General features: G+C 42.5%; 1 protein-coding gene across 2 annotated transcripts; it reads left to right on the top strand.

Annotated features, from left to right (window-relative positions):
• The first annotated feature begins 2,205 nt into the window (after positions 1-2,205).
• Positions 2,206-12,986, top strand: gtf3c3 (general transcription factor IIIC, polypeptide 3). 2 transcript variants are annotated; one of them, XM_085448578.1, is made up of 19 exons: positions 2,206-2,474; positions 2,715-2,787; positions 3,325-3,638; positions 3,710-3,833; positions 3,978-4,169; positions 4,916-5,081; positions 5,243-5,390; positions 5,486-5,657; positions 6,438-6,538; positions 6,630-6,801; positions 7,018-7,220; positions 7,979-8,080; positions 9,209-9,341; positions 9,432-9,657; positions 9,742-9,796; positions 10,226-10,361; positions 12,296-12,420; positions 12,495-12,647; positions 12,752-12,986. In XM_085448578.1, the coding sequence occupies exons 1-19, from the start codon at positions 2,382-2,384 to the stop codon at positions 12,872-12,874; spliced, it is 2,811 nt and encodes a 936-aa protein (XP_085304704.1). In that variant the 5' UTR covers positions 2,206-2,381; the 3' UTR covers positions 12,875-12,986. The 2 variants fall into 2 exon arrangements, with proteins under 2 accessions (XP_085304704.1, XP_085304705.1); XM_085448579.1 differs by lacking the exon at positions 12,752-12,986 and having other exon boundaries at positions 12,523-12,624.
• Positions 12,987-13,912: the final 926 nt, after the last annotated feature.

The raw sequence follows: 13,912 nt of genomic DNA, 5'->3' as shown, positions 1-13,912 counted from the left end.
ATTCTAATTTCTCGCTTGATGCTGTAAAATTGGGTTGCAGCGCTTTAACTGCAGCTGCAGCAGTCACGCAGAAACTTGAATGCAGTGTCGTATTGTAACAATGCAAGTCGAGCAGGTACGTTATATAACTTTAAGTATTAAAGATAAATATATAAAAGATTTAAAAAAAAATACAAAATTGAAAAAAGAAAAGGAAAGAAAAAAAAGATGCAGAGCGATTTTTAAAAATAAAAAAAATTTAATTTTGGTGTTCTAAACCAATTCCAAATCTTCAAGGATATAATGCCTTTTAACCTGATTAGGGGGAAAAAAATCTTTGACTAAAGTCATTCTAATAAATTTGGAGATTTTTCAGTCACTAAAGTCAATATATTGAATGCTGAGTTTGCTCAAACTAGGGACAGTGCAGCAGATCTTCTCTAACCGTTTTAGAGGAACTGGCATTGCTTTTATCACCGTGTATATTTTAGGATCTGTTCTTCACACAGTAACACATCACAAATATGATTCATGAAATGTGATATTTCCCAAAAACCTTTGGAAAACTCCCTTTTCATTTAAATTTTCTATTAATAATAACACATCTATAGTCCATACTGGTCTGTTATGTGAACTTCTGTTTATGAATCTCAGTAGAGAAGAGCCTGTTGATCAAACTGACTGCTTGTTATTAAGAAAAGATTAAACAGTTTTAGCTTTAAAGCAACATTCATGACACCAAAATCAATCACATTTCCCTCTTTATAAATGTGTGTGTCTGTACATACATGTATATATATTATATATATATACATCGCCACGGGGCGATCGTGGCTCAAGAGTTAGGAGTTCGCCTTGTAATCGGAAGGTTGCCGGTTCGAGCCCCGGCTTGGACAGTCTTGGTCGTTGTGTCCTTGGGCAAGACACTTCACCCATTGCCTACTGGTGGTGGTCAGAGGGCCTGGTGGCGCCAGTGTCCGGCAGCCTCGCCTCTGTCAGTGCGCCCCAGGGTGGCTGTGGCTACAATGTAGCTTGCCATCACCAGTGTGTGAATGGGTGGATGACTGGATATGTAAAGCGCTTTGGGGTCCTTAGGGACGAGTAAAGCGCTATATAAATACAGGCCATTTACCAAATACAGGCCATATTTTTAACGAGGTCCAAGTTGTGTGCGTGGGAGTTCGAAGCAGCCACTCCACCTAATGTCACTACTGTGCAGGATCCAAAAGCACAACGTGACAGCTCCTAAAGGGAAACAAGTCCAATTTAAAATCTTGAATAAAATTTACCCGACAAATAGACTCCTTGGTGATAGATTCAAAATAGAAACTGGTAATTGTGTATTTTGTGAAACAGAAGAGGAGGATTTGGACCATCTATTCTTTTTGTGCAATTTTATACAAATAATTTGGTTGGATTTTCATACCTGGCTTTATTCCAGTGGGATTCAAATTACCCCATTTACCTTAAATATGATATTGTTTGGAGTGTTTTTGAAAGAAAAGAAAGCTAACTAGAAAAATTTGCATTTCCTGCGAAAATGCAGTGTGGATGCTTAAAGCATCCACACAATTATGGTGTTAATGTGTTATTAATCTTGTGCAAGCAATTTATACATAAATGTCGTTTTTTAAGACTAAACCAACACTAGCTTACTGGAAAAACGACTTAAACCTGTTGGTTAAATCTTTGACCTTAGTTAAAAAGAAAAAGGCTGCTTTTTTTGTTTCCTTTGTGGAAGATTTTGATTTAGTGAGTTAATAATCTGTATATTTTCTTTTCCCCATGTATGGAAGTTGCTAATATGTAAGGAATGTTTATTCTCTCAATCTGTAATATATGGTGCATTTTGTTTGTATGTTAATATTACTAAAAAAAATAATAAAAAATAAAATAAAATAAAATAAAATAAAAAACAACAACGTGACAGCCCCACACAAACGGGAAATGTTTCGTTTTCTACAATGGGACGGAGTGCAGCCACAACAGGGAACACAAATACTGACAAATCATCTGACCACAAAGAAACAGAAACAGTTAGTTTTACAGTTATTTTAGATTAATAATACTGAACATTTGTGCTTTGTATTTTAAGCACAACTGCAATTCAGAAACAAAAGAAAAGAAACATAATTTAAAATGAATTATTTAATTATCCTCCCCATGACAAAGCTGCACTTGGTATGGCCCAATCAGCACTTCCTGTGCTGTTATTTTGAGAGCGCTAACCCGGAAGTTTTTGAAGGATCACGTGGTTGCCGTTTCACGTTAGTTAATGTTGACTTTTGCTACAGTCTGAGTTTAGAGTGCTAGCGGACGTCACGTATCGGATGTACAGCGTCGTACACATGATTTATGTGTCCGTAAACTGATGTGACAGCTTGTTTGAAGTGGCGGGAAACATGTCTGGATTCAGTAATGAGCTCATAGATTACCTCGAGGGTAGAATAACTTTTGAAGAGTTCGACAGAAGGAGAGACGAGCGGAAAGCCAAGGTAAGTTATGTTGTTAGTTCGGTAACTGTTAGCTGTCTAGCTGAGGCAGTATCACTCCTCAGCATCACTTGGACTTGTGCTCCACTTGTGTGACATAAAATTATATAACTTGTCTTGTAGCACCTTGGTTCCTGGAGGAACGTTGTTTCGCCTCACTGTGTATTTTTAAACTGTATATGGTTGAAGTGACAATAAAGTTGAACTTGAACTTGATATACTTCCTTCATTCTGACCTCTCAGTCAGGGCAGGTAGCTGAAGATGTGGAAGACGCTGAGCTCCCGTCGACGTCCGGACTCATCTCAACGAAGATCGGTAATCTCTCTCTGTCAGTGGCTCTGGAAATGTAAATAATGGACCCTTCTTTCAATAGATAGCGACACTGAATCCCATGAGCGAGTGTGTTGTAATTGTCATGGTTTTAGGAATATAACAAAGTTTTAAAAATAACTGGAACAACAAAACTGGATGAACATATTCACCAAATGTAAATTCCAACCTGCCATCATCTTTCCTCTAATGGAAAAACTAATAGATTTCAGTTCTGGACTATTTAGCCTTTATCATGCTTCTTGAACAGGTCAGAATTTCTCTTAATGGAACTCTTGTGATTTTCCTACTTTGACAAGTTAAAATGTCTGAAACTGCCTTTTATTTGATATCAACATCAATAAAAATGACAGATAATAACTACTGTTCTTAAGGGTCCACAAAGTACTGAGTGTTGCTCATAAAGCTATTGTTTTGGTCAGAGACTGCTTATAAAAACTGGGTCAGCTTACTTTGATTCCCATCCTGGATTGCATGCAAAGTATGGTAATGTTACTCAAGCCAGCTTTCCTGTCTTCTCAGAGGATGGAGTTAGCCCAGGAGTCCAGCTGGCCTTTGCCTCCATGCTGGGAGAAACTGCTGAACCACAGTCTTCAGAGGAGGAGGAGGAGGAGGAAGAGCAGGACAGCCTGAGCTATGTTGATGATGCACATGATAAGGATTACATTGCAGACAAAGAAGAGTTGCAGGCAGAGGAGATAGGGAAGAGGCCAAGACAAGTGGGGAGACAACAGGGAAAGAAGAGTGAAGCTAAAGAAATGGCAGAAGATGTGACTGTAGGAGATGTGTTTGCACTGGAGATGGAGCTGAATCGAGAAAACAAGAAGATGATGAAGGTGAGACGGGCGAACGGTCATGCCTAGGTGAGTTTTTGCAGTTCTTAGTTAATATATAACTATGTGAACAGGGGCGTCGTCATGGCAGCAAGCTGCCCCGGGCTCTGAGAGGCTTGATGGGAGAAGCCAACATTCGCTATGCAAGAGGAGAGAAAGAGGACGCCATCCTGATGTGTATGGAGATCATAAGACAGGGTACGAAGTGGGTTTGCGTGACCTTACAGGCATATATTCACTCGCTGTTTGTGTCGACACTAACTTTGGTTTGTCTGTGTGCCAGTTAGTGTTCAAACACTATGAAAAGTTAAAAACAAAATCTCTTCTCCCTTTGTCCCTCAGCTCCTCTGGCATATGAGCCTTTCTCCACGTTGGCTATGATCTATGAGGATGAAGAGGACATGAGCAAAGCGCTGCAGTTTGGCCTGATCGCCGCCCACCTCAACCCCTCGGACTGCGAGGAGTGGATCAGACTGGCTGAAATGTCTCTGGAGCAGGACAACATCCAGCAAGCCATCATCTGCTACAGCAAAGGTCAGTCTGACACGGACCGGCACGCATCACTTCCCACTGGAACTTCACATCTGTTTATTGTCTGTTGGTGGGCCTGTTGAACAACACAGTCCCTACCTGTTGTGTTAAAGTGGATGTTCATTACTGCAGGGCCAGTACTTCAATCCCATGGTCCTATAGCTATATTTATGCTGCAGTAATAAGCCCTGTAATTTCCTCAGTCTGTAGTTGGGGTGATTGCTGCAGCATATTTAAAACTCTCAGACTGGATTTACTTAGTGGGATAAACTGGCTTAAGGCTGCAGTTGGAAGAGCCATGCAAAGTAACAAATCACCCGAGGGGCTGAGAAATGAACTAATAAAAGTAACGCACATCAAGTGTGTTTGTCTCTACAGTTTCTGATCAAACAGCACAAGAACAATGGATTTTCTGATGTAAGAGCAAAGTCAGAAGGTGTCAGGGATTGTGTGGGGTCTTAAATATGGGACAGGTGTTCCTCTGGATGAGTCCTGCGTACCACTTGAGCTGTCGAATCTATCCAGAGACGAGCTGAAACGTGTCTGTGAACTTTGTACAACAGAAAACAGTCAAGTCCTGACAAATCTGCGGTTTAAAAATGACTGCTACTGCGCCTTCTATCGTTGGTGCTTCTCATACCGTTGAATTGTGGAATATGAGCCACCACTGCAAAACAAACAGGGACCAGGGAAACGCTGGTTATCATTTATATACTTCTCTAGGTTCAAGCCTTGCTCCATTTCCACAGCTATCAAGTACGATCCTACCAATGTGCGCTATCTGTGGGAGCGCTGCAGCCTGCAGATGCGCCTGGGAGAGCACAAACAGTGCATGGACGGCTACCGCAGGATCCTGTCACTTCTGCCGCTGGAGGATGGAGAGCACTTCATACAGCTCTCCAAAGACATGGCCAAGTAAGGGACACACACTGACATGCTATGGTATGTGTTTTTATATACACATAAACTATGTTCTCGTTTTCCCCCCTAAAATACCGTCACCTCAAACCATCTGATCTTGGATTATCACCTTGACAGTTCAGTTATCGGTATTTGCTTGTGTGGGTCGTGTTTAGGAGTTACTATGAAAGCAGTGACCTGCCCTCAGCTCTGAGTGTGATTGAGGAAGCTTTGGCACGACACCCCGACCTGGTCAGTGATGACTTTATCAACATGGCCGCTGAGCTTTATATCACCAACCGGCAGTACAACAAGGCCCTGCAGGTGGGTCTCTGTGGAAAAACCTTTATTGCCGTTTAGACTGAGAACAAATGTTTTCGGTTTAAATGGATAAACATTCCACGTGTTTGCTCTCCTAGGTCTTGGTGCAGTTTGTAGGCATCGTTTTGGTCAGAAGTGAATCCACTTCAGATGTTATTCCACCAACACAAGAAGAGAAGATTAAAGAGGAGAGCACCGAAGACCAGGAGAAGCAACCTGCAGACGGGACACAGTTACAGAAGGAAGAACAAGCTGCAGCAGAGGAGAGCGGTAAGTTGCAACGACATGAGGCGCTACACATTTACATCCTTACAAGAGGATTCAAACTCATCGTGGCTGTTCTTCATCATATGAAGAACTCTCATAGCCTTCATGACGTCTTATAGGAAGTGCAGAAAGATGAGGACACAAAGTGAGCGTTCGTTGTGGCTTCTTTAGTGGTGCCTCTGTGACTACGTTTGCATAAACAGGATGTGTTTAGATGTTGTTGTTTTTCAAAATGTTTTCCACACTCGAGCACTCAGTGATCTCAAAAGACACTTCAACAGATGCATGCAGCGATCGCTTTATATCAGCAAAATCACCTGTAACTCGTGATTGTGTGTTTAACACTTGCAACATACTCGATAACATTTCTTATATTCAGAATTATTTAATGAGGGGTGGAATCACATTTTCTGTCTTTCCTCAGTGTTTCATGTCCACGCACAGAAAATCCAGACATTAAAACATTTCTTTACTCAAACTTTTCATTCCACATATTAAACAAACGTATGCTTTCATTTTATCTTTGATTAAGAATAAAGGTGATTTACTGTTAACACAAATAGATAAACTCTGTTTAGCACCATCTATCATTTTAACATAAGGCTGGATGCTACCTTTGGCAGCAATCCTGCTGAGACACGTTGGCATGGCTTCAAATAGGATATTCAGTCTCAAAACCCTCTAAGTAGAGTGGGCCAAACATCCTCCAATGACGTGAAAGAATCATTGCCTGAGTCTTTGGGGAACTCTTTTTACTGATTGGTCGTTGTGTGCTGTTTCCAGGTGAAATTGTGGATGTACAGGTACCAGACAGCGTCCCGGTGGACCTGAGGACCAAGTTAATTGTGTGCTTCATACACCTACATGTCTACGCACCCACCGAGGTAAAACAGGACTCAAAAACATACAGAGCTCAGATTATTAATGAAGTCTTTATTAAAAGATCATTTCATTTTAGAATCTTCTTGCTTTTAGGGCTTGGTTTCAACACTGATGGAGCAGAGTCCAGAAGAGATCGGCGACTTGTACCTGGATGTCGGTGAAGCGTATCTGGAAGAGGGCAAGTACATGTCTGCTCTGCCTCTGCTGACTGCCCTCGTCGTATCTGAAAAGTACAACCTGGCTGTTGTTTGGTTGCGGCATGCAGGTAGGTCCAGCAAAAAGGGAATGATGTTAAAGGAAGAGGTGCGTCTGCAAACTTAGACTAAAAAGACATTTCACCTTCCATCCCGAATATTCTTCATGTGTGAAACTCTGTAACAACAGAGAAGCCAAGACCTTAAACGAGGTCTCACTTCAGGTCTGGCTTGGAAAAAGAAAACCACTGTTATGTGTCTTTGTCACTTTCCTTTGTCATCTGCAGAGTGTCTGAAGGCTTTGGGCCACATGGAGGCAGCAGCAGAAAGCTACACCAAGGTGGTGGAGATGGCTCCGCAGCACCTAGAGGCCCGGCTCTCCCTTGCCACACTGCAGCAACAGTTGGGCCGCATGGATTGTGCCCTTAAGGCGCTGGAGTCCATGTATGATAGCAACATACTAGCACACGATTCTTCAGCCGCACAAAAGGCAGGGGATCTTTGTTTTTGCTTTTTGCATTATCACGTTAGGTTGCATTATCTTACATTTACAATGTTCCTGAAATGTCATGGAGGGTTCTTAGAGGTCTTTTTCATGGACATTTTCTGGTAACACCAAAGGGGGAAAAGGAGTGCAAACCTCTGTCCTGTCAGGAGGCACTGACAGTCACACCTTATAAAGGGGCATCCCCACTGAAGCTGTAATCAGCAACCCAGTGACCAGAGACCACGGAAAGTGAATGTATTTGGGAACTTCAAGCAACAATGGGTGAGATAGTGTAGTGATGTGAAGTGGGTGGGTGCCACTTTTGGCTTCTCTCAGCTTAGACGTGAGCCATTGAAGTGATTAGGTGTGGAGAGCACAATAGTGAGTTGGATTTGGAGCCCGGCGAGTCTGGTAGTTAGTTTCCAACTGTTAGTGGTAATATGATGCAGAGTGAGCAAACGACTTCCTGCCCACATCCCCCTCATTGCTTCATTGTTTAATGCACGACTCCTCGGAGCTTACAGTGTAATCATGCGTGTTTGACCCACAGCAGTTTACCTGCTTTCATAGTTTACTTGGATTCTGGTTAAACACAAGATTTCTGTGCTTTCCAGACCTGAGCTGAGATTAGAGTCAAGAACACGTAGTCTGGTTACCAGCTGGAAAAAGGAAAACCATCACCTGCAGCATTTGGGGATGCTATGCTGTTTGGTCAGTGCTCTGTGTTTGGTAACTGGTTTTGTATATCTCTGTGTTTGTAGGAGTTAAAGCTTTTGCTCCATCGCTCTACGCTCCTGAAGACACAGGGGAAAATGCAGGACTACCTGGACACTGTGATCACTATGATCTCGATGCTCCTCAAGGTAACACACTTTACGGTTGCTTTTTATCCGTCAGCCGCTCATGATGGGGGGTCGTCGTCACCCTGCTGGACGGGCAGCATGAATAAGTTTGTGAATGTGAGAACTCTAAAACGAAGCTACATTGGAGTTTCAGATTGATGGAATAGGAGTCACCAAATATTCTGTTTTTATTCATACTGCGGCTATAAAGAGTGCTTTTTCCTCTCTGATAGAGTCAAAGGAGTTGGTACAACTGTTCCACATATAGAATACACTACGTTTGACCTCAGCTCTGCAGTCTAGCCAAGTGTCAGTGAAATCAAAGAGGGAATGATCTTAGACGTTTTGAAAAAATGCAGAACTACTTGGATGCTTTGAATTTGGGAGGAACGTTCGGCTGCTTCGGCTGGATCAGAGCTAATCTGCCTGACACGTAAATGATGTTAACTAGTTCGCATTAGCAGCTGGGTTATTGCATTAATATTTCATAATTCAGTAAACAGGGCGGCACGGTGGTTAGCACTGCTGCTGCACAGCAAGAAGGGCCTGAGTTCATTCCACCATTTGTGGGTTCAATCCAAACACATGCAGTTTGTGGGGACAGGTTCATTGATTATTCTAAATTGCCCACAGGTGTGAATGTGAGTGCGAACGATTGCCCTGCGACAGACTGGCGACCTGTCCAGGATGTGCCCCGCCTCTCGCCCTGTGACAGCTGGGATAGGATCAATAAGTAAATATATACTATACCAACAATATTAATGCACTTACCAGGAGAACTGTGACTGCTCTCAGTCTGTCAGTGATATTGACACAAGTACAAATGGTGTAAACACAACTTTAGTGTAAGTTCAGTTTGTTGTTCTTGATATGTAATTGTTTGGTTTTTGACTGTTGGTTCAATTCTTAACAAACATTTTTATCATTCAAGTTATTTTGTACCCGACAGGGAAAAAGGACAAACGCCTCAAAGTTGATAAGACGGGCTTTTTACTGTAGTTTGTTTACTGAGAGTTCTCCTCAACAATGAGGTTACTGTGAGAGAAGGTGAATCTGAACAAATAAATGCTCCATTTTTTGTTTTTGTTGCGCACATTTCATTGCGTCCTGGGAGTCATTCAAAGGTGCATAACGCATGCATGTTTATAGGTGGCCATGCAGCGAGCTAAGGTGTGTGTGAGCTCTGTAAACGTGTCAGGTGAGAATCACCTGAGGCTCGTGAAGGTCGAAGACATGCTACCAGAGATTGCTGACCATGAAACGGCCTATCTGGACAACACTGGTATGTTATCTTTGTCTGCATCGTACTTGGCTACAAGGTCGAGCCCGTAGTTGGTCTGGTCACTGGATTTCACTTTGTCACTGTCATCAGGTAAAACCAACGTCCTGTCCAAAGAGGACTGGTGGCAGCTGCTGCTGAGCTGTGTGCTGACGCTGTGTGAGGTGCAGCGCTTCCAGGAGGCGGAGATGCTTGTGGATTCGGCCATGGAGTTCTACTCGTTCTATGACAACAAGCCCAGGAGGAAAGAACTGGAGTTCATTGGCCTGTCTGCCACAATCCTGGACCACAACTATTACAAGGCCTACAACTACATCAGGTAGTTAATATGGGCGTGGCCTGGCATAAAGAGCATGCCGCAATTATAATAAATATAACATTTCTCTGTTTTTCCTCTCAACAGACTGATGCTGTTGGAAAATGTGGCTCTGCCTCAGCTTTGGAATATTTTTAACCAGGTCTGCTTGTGTGTCAGCAGAATAGAAGATCACTAAAGGAGAAACTGGCCCAACTATTTTACTAAACTCTTTTCTTTCTAGGAATTAAAGCGGCACATTTGTGAGGACAAACTTTTAAATATATTTAAAAGTATTTGTTTGTATTCAGGAAATGCGTCACTACACTTCTTAATGAGAAGCAGGAAAGTTTGTCCTCATGAAATGTGCCTGCTTTCTTCTGAAACGACCACTTATCTTGAATTTTACCGTCTTTGCACAGTTGATTTATTTATTAACCAGAGAGCCTCTGATGCATTGTCATAGTCTGTATGAAGATTTACTGCTAATACTAAATATTCAAACGAATCAAAAGCATAGATTTCCTGAATTTGGTGGAAAGATTTTGTAAACAAATGTTTGTTTGTTTTTGTTTGTTTTAACTCTCTGCAGCTGACAATAACGTCGCAGCACCAGCGCCACCATCGCTTCTGTCTGCGCATGCTGTTTAAACATCCTGACAATCACGCCCTCTGTGTTCTCTGCGGACATAACGCCATGGTGTCAGGGAGCTTCAAACATGCTCTTGGTACTCGCACACGAATCGACTAACTAGAGATGATAAAAACATTTAACATCACTACCGCTGCCACTGATGTGCACCAGCATTTTAAAGGAGCCCTTCCTTTGCTTACGCCACACCTCTCAAACTAATGTCATCAAGTTTTGCTTATTAGCTTGTTCTTGATTGCAGATGTCGATGATCACATACCTCCAACACTGCTTTGCATTGAAAGAGAATTATGTGAATTAAAATGTGTTTTATAACAATATCCAAGCAACTGGACACATATTGGTAAAGTAACATTGCTTAAAATGATATAAAACACTAAAAAGGTGCTTTGAGTGCCAAAGAGATTTGATCCCAACATTTAAATAAATAATTAACAGTCTAGCAGTTTTGTCTCCGTTAAATCTCACAAGATATTTTTCTCTGTTTTTCCTACATAGTCGATTTAAATGACAGTCGGCATAATTTTCGAGTCGTCAGCCATTAGAGTATAATTCAAATGTTACTGAACTAAACTCCCGATGAAAACAGTTTTTCAAAAATACAAAACTTGAAACGCACGCTTCCAAATTATTACGCACACACAGTTTCAAAAGATTTTACAGGTTGTAGAGAATTGAAAATGGTGATTTGTTGAATTTGCAGCATTAGTGGATCAATTTCACTGAAATCAGAAACATCCTAACAGGTCAAGTTACACATTAACACAGGACCCCTTATTTGATAGCAGTTCTACAATTCTTGGAAGTTTTTGGAAAGTTTCTGCTTGAATGTGTTTGCAGGATGTCAGAATAGCCTCCCGGAGCTGCTGTTTGGATGTGAACGGCCTCCCACCCTCATATTTGTTTGCTTGAGGATGTTCCAAAGGTTCCCAATAGGATTGAGGTCAGGGAGGAATGGGGACCACACCATGAGTGTCTCTCCCTTTATGCCGACAGCAGCCAATGATGCAGAGGTGTTCCTTGTAGCATGAGGTGGTGCATTGTGTTGCATGAAGATGGTTGTGTTGCAGAAGGCACAGTTCTTCTCTTTCTACCATGGAAGAAAGTGGTCAGTCAGAAACTCCACATCCTCTGCAGAGGTCATTTTCACTCCTTCAGGGACCCTAAAGGGGCCGACCAGCTCTCTCCCTGTGATTCCAGCTCAAACATGACTCCACCTCCTCGCTGACGATGCAGCCTTGTTGGGACACGGTGGCCGTCCACCTCTGCATCCATCTGGACCATCCAGAGCTGCGCTGCACTCATCAGTGACCAAGACCGTTTGAAAACGAGTCTTCTTGTAGTTCTGGGCCCACTGCAGCGTTTCTGCTTGTGAGCATTGGTTGGAGGTGGTTTATGCACAGCTGCAGGTCTCTGGAGGATCCTACAGCTTGATGTTCGCAGGGCTCCAGAGGCACCAGCAGCTTCAAACATGTGTTTGCTGCTTTGTGATGGCCTTTTAGCAGCTGCTCTCTTAATCTGATGCATTTGTCTGAAACCTTCATCATTGTGCCTTTACCTGCACGGACCCATGTGTGCTCTGACTCACAAATCTCTTAACATGATGGTGATCACGCTGAAATATTTGTGAAATATCTCGTTACGTGTCCAAGGCATTCAACTATTTCACACTTTTCAGCAGCAGAGATCCTTTTTCATTCCTCTGTTTCTTGAAAATGGAGGCCTGCTTAATAATGTGGAACATCCTCCTTTAGTAGTTTTTCCTTTAATTGGGCTCAGCTGGCAAACTAACGATCACAGGGGTCCGAGGTTGATTTCAGTGAAACACAGAGTCCTGAGACACACTCCCATCCATGGTTTTTATCGAAGAACAGCTTATTTAATCTTTATGACACTTAAACACAATTTGCATAATAACTTGGAGCGTGGTGTAAAGGGTTTAGGGATTATGTTCACACTTGGTCCACTTTGCACAGTAGTACATTTTTCAAACACTGGATGTGTTTTCAGGTCAGTATGTTCAGGCCTTCCAGACTCATCCCAGCAATCCACTGCACAGCCTGTTTGTAGGTCTCACCTTCTTCCACATGGCATCTCAGAGGTTTGTGGCTAAACGGCACACGCTGGTGCTGCAGGTACAGAGTTCGTTTATTTCTGTGCACAGTTCAGTCCTATAGTCTGTTCTTTTAAAACCAACGTGTGCTCTCAGGGTTTCTCCTTCCTGTGGCGTTACGTAGAGCTTCGTGGAGAGTGTCAAGAGAGTATGTACAACCTAGGCCGAGCGCTGCACCAAATGGGCCTCACACACTTGGCTATGCATTACTACCAAAAGGCGCTTTTACTACCAGCAAAACAACTGGAGGTGGGTAAAAACACAACTTGCTGCTCAGTGCAAACGTAGCCTTTAGGACAGTGATGGATGTTTGCCTCTTTCTCTCTCCCTTTGTCTTCTTATTTTTTCTGCAGGGCATCCCAGGTGACCAGGTTGATCTGAGGAGGGAGATTGCCTTCAACCTGTCACTCATTTACCAGGCCAGCGGTGCAGTGGAAAAGGCCAGATACCTCCTGAACACACACTGCATTATTTGAAAATGCATACTCGTCTTTACTGGTTCTTTTTCATTAGAAATTTCTACCAACTAAACCCCCATGAAATGGATTCAGGAAGTCTTATTTATTAAAAAGTGTTTGTAAATATTTACCATTTTGTATGGCGTATGTCATTTCTACATTTGTGCGGATTTATCTCTGTAGTTCAGTGTCTGATAACATTTGAGGCATGTACTGATACTGGATCTTTCAGTTGTATTATTTTTGCAAGACCTATAGTGTCTGTCTGCTGTCATACAAATTACCCTAGAAAAGCCCTCGTTTATTTTAATAAAGAAATACAGAACAAAGTATTTGAGGTGACAGTGTTAGCCACTGATCCACCCTGCTGGCTGACAACAGGATAAATCATTACCAAATCTCAGAATCATGTATAAAATGTCAAAATTCAATTTTATTTTATTTACACAGCAAATCACAGCAACAGTCGCCTCAAGGAGCTTTATATTGTAAGGTTGACCCTACAATAATACATACAGAGAAAAACCCAACAATCATATGACCCCCTATGAACAAGCACTTTGGCGACAGTGGGAAGGAAAAACTCCCTTTTAACAGGAAGAAACCTCCAGCAGAACCAGGCTCAGGGAGGGGCGGGGCCATCTGCTGTGATTGGTTGGGGTGAGAGAAGGAAGACAGGATAAAGACACGCTGTGGAAGAGAGACAGAGATTAATAACAGATATGATTCAATGCAGAGAGAAAAGGGGGAAGGAATGGAGCCGAGTCTCCAACTGCAGCATCTGTAACAAAACACACTAAGAGTGCTGAAGACCTGAGGCAGCAACCATCCTTCAGCAGAAAGAAGAGGGAGGCCCCAGATGGTGTGCCTAAACTTAAAGTCTGCATTTATACACCTCTCTGTATTTAATCTTTAGTTATCATTGACCTCTGGCTCTGTCTTTATCCTGTCTTCCCTCTCTCACCCTAAACAGTCACGGCAGTTGGCCGCCCCTCCCTGAGCCTGGTTCTTCCAGAGGTTTCTTCTATTAAAAGGATATTTTTCCTTTCTTTAAAT

Source organism: Copadichromis virginalis, linkage group LG23, assembly GCF_057382275.1.
Source record: "Copadichromis virginalis isolate Kocher_CV1m ecotype Utaka linkage group LG23, C_Virginalis_male_GT1.1, whole genome shotgun sequence".
Lineage (NCBI taxonomy): Eukaryota > Metazoa > Chordata > Actinopteri > Cichliformes > Cichlidae > Copadichromis > Copadichromis virginalis.
The sequence above is the reverse complement of the archived record's forward strand: the minus strand, read 5'-3'. Positions and strand labels throughout refer to the sequence as shown.

Excerpts from the sequence above, each read along its gene's own strand:
- gtf3c3 (XM_085448578.1), top strand. The coding sequence starts at position 2,382 with ATGTCTGGATTCAGTAATGAGCTCATAGATTACCTCGAGGGTAGAATA. Across the intron at positions 9,342-9,431 it reads GGCCTATCTGGACAACACTG|GTAAAACCAACGTCCTGTCC; the intron begins GTATGTTATCTT and ends CACTGTCATCAG. Across the intron at positions 10,362-12,295 it reads GAGCTTCAAACATGCTCTTG|GTCAGTATGTTCAGGCCTTC; the intron begins GTACTCGCACAC and ends ATGTGTTTTCAG.